This window comes from Nesoenas mayeri (genome assembly GCF_963082525.1).
Source record: "Nesoenas mayeri genome assembly, chromosome: 4".
Classification (NCBI taxonomy): Eukaryota; Metazoa; Chordata; class Aves; order Columbiformes; family Columbidae; genus Nesoenas; species Nesoenas mayeri.
Window position 1 is genome coordinate 9,149,870 of NC_137540.1, and position 16,330 is coordinate 9,166,199.

At 39.5% G+C, this 16,330-nt stretch overlaps 1 protein-coding gene across 15 annotated transcripts in view; it reads right to left on the reverse strand.

Annotated features, from left to right (window-relative positions):
* The window catches only part of CAMK2D (calcium/calmodulin dependent protein kinase II delta), a gene marked incomplete at its 3' end in the record, with an annotated part of 157,792 nt that overhangs the window by 39,474 nt on the left and 101,988 nt on the right, over positions 1-16,330 (reverse strand). For 12 of the 15 annotated variants that reach the window (XM_080343386.1, XM_080343390.1, XM_080343399.1 and 9 more), the window contains exons 6-10: positions 15,751-15,823; positions 9,333-9,435; positions 3,096-3,179; positions 1,978-2,072; positions 302-424 (exon numbers count right to left, since the gene is read on the reverse strand). In XM_080343386.1, coding sequence (XP_080199512.1) covers positions 302-424; positions 1,978-2,072; positions 3,096-3,179; positions 9,333-9,435; positions 15,751-15,823 — 478 coding nt within the window. Of the gene's footprint in view, positions 1-301; positions 425-1,977; positions 2,073-3,095; positions 3,180-9,332; positions 9,436-14,682; positions 14,756-15,750; positions 15,824-16,330 lie in introns of all 15 variants that reach the window. The other 3 variants (XM_080343394.1, XM_080343389.1, XM_080343397.1) reach the window with 1 other exon arrangement.

Below are 16,330 nucleotides of genomic sequence, written 5' to 3' on the forward strand. Positions count from 1 at the left end.
TCTTGTACATCTTTTTATCTGACAACTTGAAATAATGCTCTAATTCTGGCAGTGAACTTCTGCATCACAAAGTCAAGGCACAGGACTTTGTTTCTGCAAAACTCTTAGCCCAGGCTGAGACCTCAATATATGACACTATTGTCTCTATCTGTTTAATTATAAATTTACACTGTCCTATTTACAAAGCAACACAAGTAAGGACCAAAAATATCCTCTAAACACCTTAACTATATGCTGAAGTATATACCATAAACTGATTTTTCCTCCAAATTATTCTGTTAAATCTGTGGAAATTACTTACACAGATCCATGGATGCTTTAGTGCTTCTGATGCTGTGATACGTTTTGCTGGGTTGATGGTAAGCATTTTATTGATAAGGTCTTTTGCTTCAGGAGTCACTGTATCCCATTCTGGTGAGGGAAACTTAAGAAAAAATATGGATATGTATCATTATCTTGTGTGAACTCTACACAATTTTACCTAAGGACTTTTATTGATGCTATTTCCATAATACTAATTGACAGCACTTAACAGTATTAAGGGGAACAATGCAGTTTGCCACAACTAGAAAAGTTTGAATTGGCCAGTTTTATAAATACTGTTTTCCTCTTTTACTATTTTGACTTATTTGGTTCAAATACATGGCATTTATATATTTACAGTAACATGATGCCAACTAAAATTCATGGCATAAAATAACAATGGCAGACAGAATGACAAATTCCAGGCATCTGAGAGGCACACGGTCACACAGCACTTAATACGGCCTTAGTTTATCTTTTAATAAAGACAAAAATATTAAGCATTATTATTCAACTCATTGGTTGCTTTCTTTCAATGTAAATCTTAATGCTAACTGTATAGTTATGGTATATAAAGGTAACTAGTTATGAATTTAACACCTCCCTGCTCAGCAAAGTATATATATATATGCAGTCAGTCTGTTCAAATGCAAACAGAATGAAAGAAAATCTTCAACTGCTTTTGTGACCAGAACTTAACCTTGAAGATTTTGTGATATTCACTATTAAAAACACTTATTCTTAGACACTGGGAATTCTACATTCCCCAAGCACAGCATGGCACAAGTATGTGCCGTGTACGTACAATGCAGATGCACAGTTCAGTCTCTGTGCTTCCTCAGCTCTTGCTCTCTCAGCTGAAACCGTAATTCCCCACTGCCCCCCGGTTTATTACCATACGATTACTTGTTCACTAGGAGGAAGACTTGACAGACCATAAGTCTATTTTCACTCAAAGGCCATAGCAAAACAATTCTCTTTTCAGTCATCACCCTCCAGAACTGGATTCAAGTAAAAGCTTAGAAATTATAAGGTTCTGTCTTTTCCTCTTCATCATTCACAAATTACTTAAATTTGAGCACCAATAGCTTTCTGTCTGTTTAATTTCATAGAGATGGATCATGTTGCAAAATTCATAATGTTACCAAATCATCAGTTCTTAATTACCAAGAGTCATAATGCTTTTTTTTTTTTAAAAAAAAATACAAATAGTTAATCAAACTATTCCTTTTAAAAAATTCTATAACAACTTGTATTTTCAAAAGCAGGCAATACCATAATAGCAAGGTATGTATTTGGAAGCTTAAGATTTCTTAAAAACAACTTGGAATAACTGATTGGTTGAAGTGATAAACCACAAATAAAAATACAGGCCCTTGCGAGTTCACAGGGGTCTGAAGAGGCTTGTCAGAATAACATAAACTTGCATGATTTATACAAGGACCAGAAAATGAAAGCTTGGAGCCATAGGGAAATCAGATTGTAATTAGCACAGGATGTTCTCATCCTAATAAGGTTCATGTTACTAAAGTGACATTTACTATATTCAGTGGCTCATAAAGATAACCAATAAAAAAATATTAATAATAATAAAAAAATCTAATTTCACCTTTCACTCTAGAAAACTCCTATTAAGAGGTATAACTAATTGAATAGACAGAATACAGCACATACATCATAAGCACCAGCCTTGATCTGCTGATAAAGCCTGTGCTGGTCTTCATCCCAGAAAGGAGGATATCCCACCAGGAGAATATACAGAATGACACCTGCAGAAAATTCACAGTAGAATTAAGTGATTTCAAGAAACAAACCCCAGAAATTCAATTTGTATCTGACAACCACATAAATGGCTCAATAGCATTATCCTAGCTACTGAAAAACACTGCCTAGTCATCATGGAGAAAATAGTAAATATAGTGTTGACAAGACAGCCTCCTATGCAGAGTTTGGGCAAGAATGAATATCTGACACATCATCAGATCAGGAGCACTGAATGTATCTAGCTGCCTGGAGAAATAATTTGTACTTTCCAATGATCATGGATGCTGTAGGAAAACACATCTTTTTTTTTTAGTTCTGTTTTTACCATGACCTTGTATTGGTACCTGTAACCTTGTGTTTTAACTAATACATTGCGAAGAAAATTTGGGCAACTCAATTTATCTGTATAAATATACGGTCAATAGGAAATTAAAAAGTCCATCTGCTCATTTTACAGAGATGATTCACTATCGCTACAGAAAAGTGCTTTCATTAATACAACAAAATAAGCGTGGGTAGAAGTAAAATAAGGAAACCAACAATTGTTCTCAGACAGGGAGCCGCCACTTGGCAGTACCATGAACTATACTGTTTCAATAACTGAACAAAAAAGTAATTACTCTGTTCATAAAACATTTAGTTTCACAGTTTAAAACTGCAGGTCTGGTATATTGGTCAGATCAGATTTTAGGCTGCTTGTGAACCAAAACTAAGGCCCAGCTCACAGCACGAACTGTTTGCTTTTCTAAATAGTTAGGTTTCATGTGCCTGCATCTATTTTTTTTAATACTTTGTGAAAGTACGTTGTGTAGATGTGTCCAAGAATGCCACAATAACACACCTTCACAAACAATAAAATGAAGCTGGTAGAATAACAAAAAATCCAGTCTTCTAAAAATTAATACTGAATTTTACTAAACACATATTATCTGACGCAGAATAAAATGTACTAATATTTTGGTTATCATCTCTCTCCCTCAAAATACTTTATGGTGGACTGAACATCGTATTTCAGAATAATTTCTTACCACATGCCCACATATCCACAGGTTTTCCATAAGGATCTTTTCGTAAGACTTCTGGAGAAAGGTATCCCGGAGTACCAGCAAACCCTGTCAAAAGGCAAGTCAAGTGTTCTCAACAGCTGTACACGCTCTGCAAAACTCAAGTCATTCTCTTCTCAGCCCACAAGATACAGGACATTATTTCCCAAGCTATCAACCACTAACCACTTCATTTTGAACTTTGTCTTTTAGGGCAAATCACCTAGAAGTTACAACAAGAGGAACGCTTATGGAGACTCGGCACATCCCCTTCTGCCATCATGTCTGGTAGACTCAAGAGGACAGCAAAAAGCCAGCTGGTTACCCATCTACACCAGCACTCCAGATTCAACATTAGTGTTGAGGATCTGGTGATGGTACAACAGTGGAAGGTTTCCAGAAGGATTACCAGATAGCTGACAAAATTTCATTCATGTCTTCTGCACTACTGTAAGATGTAGAGAGACATCCAGTACCGAGGAGCAAATGAATCTGGCTCAGCGTCAAGGTCAAAAAAGTAAGCAGAGGAAGTGTGGGAAATGTGATTCCCCTTGGAGATACTAATTGAAACACAGAAAATGCACACCAGGAATGCCAAAGACACTGATTGTGGGTTTTTTTTAACAATAGCTTAATTTAGTCTATCTAAAAATAGCCCCAAACTCTAAAAATGAAGACTGTAAACATGACTTGCATGGGATATCTGGGAGTCCATCAGCTGTGAGCTTTGAAGACTGTTATCACACACGAAGTTCTTCCACTGACAATTAAGGGGAACTAATTAACAAAACAGAGGGGCAGCTAAGCTACAGCAGCATAACTCTAAGGAGCATTTAAAGAGTTCTGCTCAGTCTTAGGGGATGGTACATTTCTGAGTAAACACCATGCAGGGCTACAGTTAAGAAAAACTCACATATGGAGAGACCTCTCATTTAAAGAAATAAAGAAAGTAAAAATACTGCTCAAATTTCTTCGCACAGAAGTGGAAACTCAATTCAGTCAATGCCAGATGGTGGCAAAGTAAATGTTCAGAGATGTTCAGGATTAGCTTTCACAGGAGCACAGCTGGCTAGTACTTAGTATGAAGACCACCAACTCAGGGCTCAGCTTTCTGACAGCCTTTGCTGTTTGTATTTCTCACAGCTACTTCTAATACAATCTTTCCACTGCTAAACTCATTTTCTTGAAGTCATTCCACTTCTGGAAACCTCCTTACAAAAGTTCACAAAAAACATGCCTGAAGTAATCTACCCTTCAAAATGTGTATGTTCTTCGTTCTTTATTCATTACCAGCAGTGCTGCTTTCTCTTAGGAGAAATGCAAAACGTAGGTATAAAATGTAGACTTTTCTTAGGGCACTGTAATTGATAAAAACTTAATGACCAATAACATTCTGTACCATTTCAATTAGTATGCCAGCTCTTTCAAGCATCTTTGCCTAAAATAAACGCTTAGGAATTCTTGAGAGGTGAGAACTGGGTGGCTTTCCCAAAAGACCATGTGTCATTTCTGAAATTCCACACTGGATTCCACAAAACTTATGAGAGGCAGTGATAACGTATAAAGCGTACAGCTACATAAAAAGGAAACCTTTGCTCTGCAGCTGGCAGTCATTTGAGGGTGGGAGGAGGAAGTGAAGGAACACATTCTGTGTATTCTACTGAGAATATAGCTAAAATATTTTAATGAAAAATAAACTTGTTTTTTGCAGTCTCCTGATATGAGAACCATGAATTGTTAAAGAGCACTATCATACAGGAAACACAGCTTAAGCTCCTTTGAGAAGCTGAAGAATGTATGGTCTAAGTAGCTTTAAATATAGTGATGTTTTGTATCTTTTCTTGGCTGTAGTGCTCTACATGAATAGTTTTGTTCATTTTAGAGGGGAATAAAGTTGTCTTGACTTTCAAACTTACCACAGCTCCATAAACATTATTATGCATCACTTGAAAATGGAAAATAAATACAGTACTTAGCTAACTTTACCTCTTGGTGAGGATACAGAATGGGTCTAAACAGAAATAATTGCTATGGTTTTAGTACCTATTATGAAGTTGTTTAAAGCAGCAAACATAGTCACGATTTCAGTGAAAAAGAAAAAATGTACTGAAATTGTTAACTGTTATTTATCAGGTAATTCTGTAACTAGTTAGAAGGATCCCCATATGAGTGTGTCCTTTTCAGAAAACTATTGCTAAAATAGCATTTATTTTAGCTAAAACAACTCACAAAGCTGGAAACTGTTTGTGACGGTATAGCGTCTAGAAAAGATTACAGCACCTTGTACTCCTATCATCATATGATTTAAATAAGTATCCAGTGGCACAAGACAAACACCGTGCTCTGTGCTCAGTGGTGAATGGGTACACGCCATGGCATGTTACTCAGCTTAAATAGCTTACAGTCTCAAAACCCTCTTACGCAAAGATTACATATATACTTAACTTCATAAATGGTGAGCATGTCTCGAGTCAAACCTGGATTGAAGGTTAACTATAATCCCACAACATAAAACTAAGTTAATGTAAAGAGATGCATCTTAAGCACACAGCAGATTACTGCTTTATGCCTCATGTTTTCATCACCTCCCTGCTAGACTTACAGCCTCTACGCACCACTCATGCAAGGAGTCCAAAATAAAACGGCAGAATAAACCATGTTAGTTTAAATAGTGTAAGTTGTACATCTTTGCTAACACACCTCCCTTTGACTCAATAATAAAAATTAAAATGAGCAGTCTGGTGAGAAGACCTGGAAAAAGCAGCAGCAAGGGGCAAGAGCAAGCAGCTGAGAGCAGGCATGGGCAGCAGCCGATTCTTCCTGCACAGCTGGATCCAAAAGACTAACTGTACACAACATAAATGTAATGCAAATAGCAAACTACTTCAGTGTGGCTACTTGAATGACTTAAGTGGTGAATATTTTAGTCCTAGTTGCAGGGTTGGACTTAATTTGAGACGGAACTAGGGCTAAATCTAGCTACCAGTGGGTTAACTGCAGCGCTTCCACAGACTTGAGCGAGGCACAGTGAGTCACCTGCTGGGGTCAGCCAGGAGTGTCTGGCGCTTTCCCTGTGTGTTAAACACCTGCTGGCAGGGTGGGGTGTTTCAACTGTGACACTTTTACAAACAGGCAAGGAACAGGTTTGTTTTACAAACATGCAAAGCAGGGAAGTATCCTGCTGTATCCAAACACAGAGAGCTCTGGCCGGCTTCCTGCTGAGCCGTAGCCATGGTTTAAGCAGAAAAGCAACCGTCATACCAGAGGACTACACCCAAAAAAAAGGAGAAGAAAAAAGAAAAAAGACAAACATACTGATGCAGAGCTATAATTAGAATTGGAGCATGCCATGAGTCACTAAGTGCTGCAGAATCCAGTAGAAAGCTGAAAAATATTCTGGAAGGAAGCAAGAAAGTTTAAAACATCGAGAACATCAGAGTTCATATTTTGCCTTGTTAAAGCACTACTAAGAAGCTGAAGGAAAGCTCTCAGACTGAAAGGTTTTCCAGAGGAAGTTTCAGAAAAGGTACAGAACCCACTAGACCTACTGAATACCAACCTCCCCCCCCCCAAAATAAAAGGCACCACATTAGACTACTTTCTATTATCTTGCTGCCAGCTTATCTCTTCCTTACATATGTATTTTGAAGACATTCTTTTCACTCTCCTTCCTACCAAGTTCAGCAAGCCAGTCCTCACGATGCTATGAGTCTAAACCAAGCAGTTCACAAGAACCAAATAAGAATGTGCAACATTTACAGGGAACTGCAACCTCCTGAGCATCATCTGCATCCATACAGATGTATCATCTAGAGAAAACATCCCTGAAGTCAAGTTCATTCTGATTTTTTTCTTGAGATGCTTCCTGTTTACTTGATACTTTTGTCATTATAACAAATCACTTGTGTCTTTTCTTATTTCTATTCCGCTGCTTTTGTACTGGGCTGTTTGCTAATGTGCAAGAGCAATCTCCTCTGTCTTTTGTGGATTATTGAAATCCATTTATACTAAGGCTGGGATTTACAACAACAGGCGAGCTTATAAAGCTACCAACATATGTCCCACAGTACTGCCTGTGCATCCACATGTAGTTATATCCTAGATTTCAAACACTCTCAACCCACTGCCTGCACAAAATCCTTTATGCTTTCATTCTAAGCTTTGACAGCAAGCTCACGATGACTTTGTTCAATTTTAAACTGCACCTTCTAGCCACTGTGAGAAGAGGTAGCTGATATAAATATTTTATTCTGTATTTTTTCCTCCTGGGATTTACAATAACTTTTGTCCTGTGCTTCACATCTATTCAAAGAGGATGGTATGTCAGATAGAAACACCAAGTTTGTATATGTCCTGTTATTTAAAATGACCAGTATTAAAACTTTTTTCACCATTTTATTTTGGGCATCTGTTAACTGTAACAAACGATCTGCAATTAGCATTTCTTTAAATGAACAAAAGGAATAGTTTAGTGAAACTGGCGAGAAGTGAGTAATATTTAACTCACCACCCCCCATCCTTTTCTTGTAAGCTGAAGCAGAGCATTGTACAGGACACGAAGATACATTCCATTTATTGATTCTGGAGACCTGGTTTACACTGTCAAGTGCCATCTTCAAGATGGCAGACACCTCCCCCCTTCCACAGTTTCAGGAGCAAGTCTGAAGCACAGAACGTGCTCCCTCCTGATGGTCATGTGTACATACAGAGTTTGCCTCCACATTCTGATACATCTTTGTCACCTTCACCATCAAGCAAGCTTAGTCTTGGTTCCTTCCAGATGAAAATAATGTTTTCAAAATCACTAAAGTGGCTGAGAAACTCCCATCCCAGCTTCACAAGATGTTTGTAAGCTGTGGATAGACAACCCTTTCCAGACTATGGCGAAAGATTCCTGATACTTTTAACCACCCTTTACCTTCCTGGATTTATGCTCTCCATGATCTATTCCTTGAATTGCTTACATATTAACAATTGTATATTTTTAATAAACCAGCATATTTTGACCTCAGTGGGTCAAAGTGGGTTTTATGAACAGTTTTACTTGCAGGTATGAAGGGGCAGTCACCTCTAGGACAGCAATATAAGCAACTGCGACAGATAACTTGCACTGTTATCTGGTCTGGAAAACTGTCTACAGCAGGAATGTCCAACTCTTTTTCACCAGGGGCCACATCAGCCTCGTGGTTGCCTTCAAAGGGTCAAATGGAATTTTAGGACTGTAAAAATGTAGGAGTAGTTACATTTATACAGTCCTAAAATTACATTCGGTCCTTTGAAGGCAACTGTGAGGGTGATGTGGCCCCCGATGAAAATGAGTTGGATACCCCTGGTGTACAGTCTTAGGTATTCAAACCTCTTGTGTTCGGTGTGTTTTTTCATTCAAGTCACATTCCAAAGTGCTTCAGAAGAAAAGTTTCAGGTATTTGCAGATGACAGACAACTGTTCAGACAAAATGTTCTGATGACTGGGCAGGTACACTCAGAGGTATTAACCTACGGTCTTATGTCACCCAGGCTCTACACTTGTCATTTCATTCCTGTAGATACACAGGGGAAAGAGTGTGCACCTACGTTTCAGTCAAACTTAGAGGCTGACCAATGCCAGGACAAGCCAGGAATCAGGAAACCTTAATTTCAGGGTCAAGAAATGTCGATGGCACTCAGACTACATGCAAAAGGAGCATTTGCAAAGCTCTGTTTACTAGAACCGTGAATTTAAATACCCTCTCCCTCTGTCCTACCCGATACCAGTACTGCTGTGCTGGCCAAATCCCCAGTACGAATACCGTTGTGCTAAAAGAATAGACTTTTACCAATTTATTTTATGTTTGTTTGGTAAGATGATTTGGCTTTGCTAGTCAAGAGGAGGCGGTGAGGCTGATCCTTTTCCTGTCTAAGTGAGCTTTGAGATTTGGAAATGTAGCCATTGATCACTCTTGAAGTATTTGCTTGTTTCTTTCTTTTTTTTCTTTTTGAAACAAACAAGGCCTGCTGCCAAGCTCTGCTTAACTTGGTGAGAATTACAGATAGCATTCTTCATGGAGAAAAAGGTCTAAAGCATAGCCAGTTGTAAAGACTATGAACAAAACACACCTTAATGCTACATATCAAGTAGCCACATAGCTGCATGTTTTACACTGGGGTGAGAGCTGGGCCGTTTGGGAGGCTCAATTGAAACACTGAATAAATGTTGAGAGAAATTAAAAAATATTTACTTACCAAACCAAGCCTGTTGCTCTCCTTGGACTTCTATAGCCAATCCAAAGTCTGCCAGCTTTACTGCTGCTCCCTTAGATTTGCTAGCTAAAAGTAAGTTCTCAGGCTTTATTCAGAGAGAGAAAAAAATTGAGATGAAAAGATAAGTAAATATATTTTAGACAGGTTGTCGCCTTTTTTTTAGTTAAGGTAGTCTGGAAAAGAAAAAATACTTAGTGAAAAAGATAAAAAAAACCATAAGTTTTCACCATAAAAATGCAAAAATCGCACTTTCCTTTCCTACTTGGAAAGAACCACCGAGCCTCTAAACAGCCTTCATAATCCCCTAACAAGACTAAAGCCAGCGGACAGGTCTACTAGGGAAGGAGGTCAGCCAGAGTGGTTATATGGAACTGCAACATCCATTTGTGTGACAAGATAATTCAGAGACTCCTAAGAGTTCACTACAAAGAAAAATGCTGCAGAAAAACCCCCAAAGACACGTATTCTTTGATTACTCATCTAACCTATGCAGTCTGCAGGATTAGGCATCTGTAACCGTCAAACATAAATATGTTTTCCATGACAGTTTAACAATAACAGCCGTATTATTATATTTGTATTTAGAGGGCAGGTGTATTTACATTGCAAATCTTTCAGCAAAACAACATGCCCACATTTGTGCTTTCAGAGAACCTATTACAAATAACAGCATAAGTCAGCAAAAGTTCCCACTTTGTTTTTTTAGAGTATGCCGGTCACACCTGAAATCAAATGCTACAGTATGCTCAGGCAATTACAAGTAAAGGATTTAAACATTAACAATGGTGTTCATTCTACCATTTACAATGTATCCTTTGAATTTCATTTGGCAAATACACCAAATGCAAATTGTCCAAAGATAACTTTATTCTAGGAACCTTAATTAAAACAAAACAAAACAAAAACCCAAACCAAACCAAAAAAACCCCACCCACAACAACAAAACAAAAAAAACAAAGAAAAACCACTACCACCATCCCAAAAAAACCAAACAAAACCCCCCCCCAAAGCCCCCAAAAAGCCCCATCAAACCCCCAGAACTTAAAAATACTATAGAATTCAAGAGATTATTTCAGACAAGCGTGACCTTTATAGTATTTTCTGGCTATTTCTTTCATTTTTATTTCCACTGTTATTTAAAAAGGTTTTGTTCTACATGTGCATTATAACAAAACCTCATTTTCAAGGGTATGGCTGTGATTCTTCCAGAAGCGATTTTTGCAGTGATCTATCACACGGGGATTCCGTATATCCAGTGTGACACTGGGGACCCAATCCTGCAAACTCTGAAATGTGTATTTCATTTTAAATCCAGCAGCAATCATATAGAGTTCCAAGTGACTATATATGTGAATACAGTTAATCCCATGGAGGTACTAAGCCTGGAAACAATTAAGATCACAATCTTCTTTCAGCAAAGGCTATCTTTAATGTATCTACCAAATACCTGGCAATATATGCTTGAGCCTAATTAAGATCACAACCACTGTGATACTTCTATTAATTAATAATACAACTGGCCTTGACAAACTCTTTAGCCTAAAGGCTTTTTTTTTTCCACCCTCAGTAAATGAACATTTTTTCAGCAAATTACAAACACTATTCTCTCACTCATCCCTTGTTGCTATGTCATAGAAAAGCCTACTAAAAACCTTTCATCAGTAGTTACTTGATTAACCTTGTATTTCCACATTTTAAAAGGTCTCTCAGAATAAAATACAACCTTTACATTCACCTAAATTATCAGTAACCGCTTCAACTACATAATATCGAACACGATCCAAATAGCTGAGAACTCTTCTCTAGGTTCATCAACACTGACGTAAGTCATGTCACACTGCTTGCCATTAAACTACCCTAATTTCAACATACAGTCACATAGTTCTTGAAGGTTTCCTGTCAGAGTGACAGAAGTTTACAGTAATTACTTCCTGGAATGCACTTCTTATATAAACCTCTTAAAGCAATGGATGATCTTATTTGGTCGTGACCTTCAGCAATCCCAAAGCACTGAAATGCTTCACCCACGTGGTTGATCTATCAAGCGCATATCACTTTGCAACACATTCAACGTTTCCATTCAAAACAGCAGCTTTGTATTTTCTGCTGCTGGGTTTTTTGGTTATGAGGTTATTTTTTTCCTCCTTCTTGGGATTTTTATTTTTTTTAAATTCCATTACGTGTCTTTACTCTGCCAAACAAAGTGTTCAGCAGAAATACCATTGTCATAAGAGAATATGTTTCAACAGAAGCTGAAGCAGATTTCCTGATTGACTCCTAGCCCAAAGGCAGCAGCCTTGTGGGTGATGTTGTGTGGGACTACGCACCTGAACAACGAGCAGTTGATATTTCAGCATCGCAAGAGGCATACTAGATAATTATCATGCGTGAACTTAGAATGACTGCAATTACTTGGGAAACATTAACAACCAGCATGGGCCACTCACAAATCACTTTGGATTCAATAATGTCACCTTATGTTACCTGTAGACTGGCTGCAGTCAAGCGTGTAGAATGGCAGTATTATCTACTAAAGTTACTTGCAAATAAATTAACGTGATTTACGCCTTACTTTTCAAAAGGTCTTTAATTCTTAGGGATCAAGTACTTATGCCTCTGTGTATTTTTCCTTGAACGTAACCAGAACATCAGCTTTTTGCCTTTTTTGTTTGTTTGTTTTTAATTTAACTTCAACAGGGAACACAAGAGTGCTGTAATTGTAGAGTTTCACAGAAGTAGCAATGCTGCTGACTGCCAAGAACTGAAATTCCTACATGGAAGTGCACTTGTCCCACCTCTTAAAGACAGCCAGCCACTAATGGGTTATATTTTTCTGGATCTAGGATCCACCGCCATTCTGACTTATACCAAGGATTACAAGCAGAGCAGCAACAAGCACTTCTGCAGGTCATAAGAGACTGCAAAAGCTCCTCTCCTGTTGCTACTAAGTTATGCTAAAAGGGAAGTTAAACAATATGAGCATCCAAAATGTCCTTCTCTTGTTGCTCTCCCCACCACCAAACAGGCCATGAGTAATTGGGGGAAAAAAAACAAAACCAAAACCAAGTTTTGCAGTTCAAGGATCCATGCCAGGCCAGAACCATCTTTTACATGTCCCATAGTTCTGGTCTTGGGCCCTGACATCTTCTTTTCAGTACGGAGATTTCTGCTGGGATTTCACCAGTCTTTCATTTCACTTTTTTTTCTTTTGCCACAAAGCAGTAACTGAAGATGGGTGGTTTTCTGTTTCCTCAAGTTTTCACTTTCAGAAATGAAACTGGGTACTACAGCTTGGCAGAAACATTATTTCTCACACTGTTTTTCCAATTCATCCTTGATTTGCCAGAGTAACAAATCCATACATGGTCTGGAGCAGGGAACAGCTGGATTTAATGCGTTTCTAAAGAAGTTATTTTGTGTGAATGTATGAAAAGTATTAGAAAGCATTCCTTTTTGTCAGCTTGCATGGCTACAATCCTTTTTCTTTTTTTTTTTTCAATTGTTTTTCACCGTAGTAGCACAGTACTGAATGTACAGTGAGGGCAGGCATTGCTGGAGCAGCTGGTAAATTTGACATTCTTTCATTTAAACTTGTTCCATGTTATCCAGCTGCCATGCAAGATTTATATACTGGATAGAGACTTGTCAGCCTCATGTTATATAACCGTGATGCGGGAGAATCCAGAAGCGTAAAATGGGTAGATAATTTTGTATCTGTGTCTTTGAAATCCATCAAGCTCTCTGAGCTTTCAAAGCATAACCCTTTATGCTCACACAGGACAACAACAGAGACTTTATAAATTCAGACAATGATTATAACAGTTGTTTATTTGGGAATGAAGGATGGTAAGAAAGATGAAGGCATTCTCATTCCAACTTTATTACTAGTGATAACCACTAGAAATTCCTGCTCCCTGTAATTCATTCGGAAAGGAAAATGAGAGACAGAGAAGCTGTATGAGAAGGAAATAGTGTATTTCCATGCCTTCGCCCACATGCCATTTTTTCTCTGCCTTTGTAACAGATCTGATATTTCAGACAGTGCACTTCCATTTGATTTCAAAATTAACAATATTTTCTTACTTAAGGATCTTGAAGGCCAAGTGCCCAAATTAAGTCCTCTCCCTTGTCCACAAGGCTAGTTCAGTACCAGCTTTGAGAGACAGACTTGTCGCTGAGCTTCCCAGTAAAAGAAAACGAACTTTTCTTGTTTCTTTCCATGCTAATACACTTTAAATGCAGCGATCATTTCCACATCAGATGTCTCCAGCCATCTGGATACATATATGGTTAAGAAAGAAGTAATGCTCTTCTCAACACGGGAGTTTTCTTTCTGAAGTTTCTATCCCATTTATCTGGAAGGGACTCAACCCCTCAGGTGACCATGGTGAGAACACTGTAGGAACTCCCACTTTCTAAAGATGTTCTGTAGCCCAGCCATCTGGAGGAGAGAGAGGTCTTTGTGCCAGCAATCTCTTGGCAGCTGGCCTTCTGTCACATGTGTGACATGCAAACGTTAGTGAGCTGCCCAGAAGTGCTCCAAGTTACGCTGAGAAGAGACTGAAAGTTCCTCCCACACCCTGCCCCAAAAGCTCTGGACAGAGAGGAAGATGGTGTTCTCAACCAACACACCAAATGCTCAAAAAGCAACTATTGTGACGGGTGACCTCATTAATGTTTATAAATATGTAAAGGGTGAGTGTCAGGAGGATGGAGCCAGGCTCTTCTCGGTGACAACCAATGATACAACAAGGGATAATGGGTTCAAACCGGAATACAAGAGGTTCCACTTAAATTTGAGAAGAAACTTCTTCTCAGTGAGGGTGACAGACACTGGAACAGGCTGCCCAGGGAGGTTGTGGAGTCTCGTCCTCTGGAGACATTCAAACTCACCTGGACACCTTCCTGTGTAACCTCATCTGGGTGTCCCTGCTCCGGCAGGGGGATTGGACTGGATGATCTTTCGAGGTCCCTTCCAACACCCTGACATTCTGTGATTCTGTGATTGTTCTCCCTGGTACTGACCACGTGTGCCAGCAGACTCTGATGGCTGTCTTCACAGCCCAGATCTGAAGGGCCAGGCACTGGCAAACCCTGAGCAGATTTTCTCCAGCCAATGCTAGCAGTCTGTCCTTGTGCACAGGTGAAGCAAAGTTTAAAAACAAAAAAAAAAAAAAGAAAAAAAAAGAGAAAATAAAAAGAAACCCGTTTCCATTCGCACTGATCAAGGCTCCGTTTTGCTAGGGCTTGCTGCTCTCCGCTGCGGGACTGCGGAGCGCCGCCGGGGCTGAGGCTCCGGCTGGAGAGGGCCCGGCGGGGCAGCAGCACTCACCTTGAGGTCGCGATGGACTACGCCCATCTGATGGCAGTGTAGCACAGCCTCCAGGATCTGCTGAATGCAATGACTGCATGCAAACACCAGGGGCGCGTGTTAGTTCCAAGCGTGCACCCGCGGCCGCACGCCCGCCCGCAGCGGGGCCGGGCCGGCGGCAGCAGCGGCGGCGGCGGCGGGACCCGGGAGGCCGCGCTCCCCGCCCCGCGCCGCCCGCGCCGCTCAGAGCACGACGGCCTCAGGCAGCGCCGGGGGGGACCCGCCTGCACCTGCGGGGCGGCTTTGCCGTGGCTTTAATTTAACGGGGGTTTTGGGTAGCGGTGTTTGGGCTGGTTTTTTTGTTTGCCTTTTTTGTTTGGTTGTTTTTTTTTTTTGTTTGTTTTTGTTTTGTTTTAATGACCATTTTAAAAGTTAAACCTTCAAAAAGTGTACAAATTTTGCCAGGAATTCATTGGCGGGGTCGTATTAAATATGTGGCATCCTCTGGACTTTCTCCTTCTTTCTTTTCCTCTCTCGGAGGCGTTAAGAATTTGTAGCGGCGTTGAGGTAACAACCCCACTCCAAGCGAGGTGTTTTAGGTAAATTATTAACTGCTCCCGGTCCAATTTAGTCGGCAATTAGCATCACTTGCCTGAGGGTTCGTCATACTCTAATGCAGCAGTGTGCGACCGGCTGTTCTGCTACTGCAACCCAGGGTCTCAGAACAGAAGTGGCGTTTAAATCTGCAAGCTGACATACATCACAGCCAAAGTTCACCTCCATGTGCATACACAGCGATACATGGACACCCGGAACAGCATAACAGACACGTTCGACAGCATGGGATAAATCCAGCGCCTTGGAAGGATACAAATTTTTTGGCAACCATTCCCCCTTTTGCCATGATGTATATTAGGCCTGTAGACTTGCAAACTGGAAAGAGGCGTCATGCATTATTTGTTTGTCTAGTTGTTTTGAGGGTGAGTAGGATAGGCAAGGAAACATTGCAGACAACCCACCCTCTGCCCCTACCCAGCGGAAAAAAACCCCAAAACTCTTGTATCCAATTGATGGGCACCAGATACTGACCTTCAGGTCTCTGTGAACTATGCCATTTAGATGACAATGATTAACACTTTCTAGAATCTGCTGTATACAATGACTGCAAAGATACAAGGGCAGAATGGAAGGGAGAACATTTTAAAGGCACATAATCACATTAAATACAAAAGAAAAGAAAACTTAAAAAAATTATAAAGAATAAAACCAATTTCACACCTCCTCACAACTCTTGATTGCACATTGAACTGGAACAAAACAATGTCAAATACAGAGAGTTTTCCGGCTCTAATGCAGCCAAAAAACAAAGCAAAACAAAACAAAAAACCCAACACAAAACCAAAAAAGACACATAACATGGAACATACAACGTCTATGATACGCAATCATTAGATTGTATTTTCAGTCAGCAGTATGGAAGCTTTTTCCAGTTTCCAAAAACTGCTACAGGAAAAATAAAGTGGAGGCAATAAAACAATTAGTGATGTTTTGGTTAAAATAAAAAAAAAAAAATACAGTGAAATTAACGTTACAACTTGTGCTGAAACAAGAAAATGTTCAGAAATGATAGACAGAAAACAAATGCAACCAAAAAAGTCAAAAGCGAAAA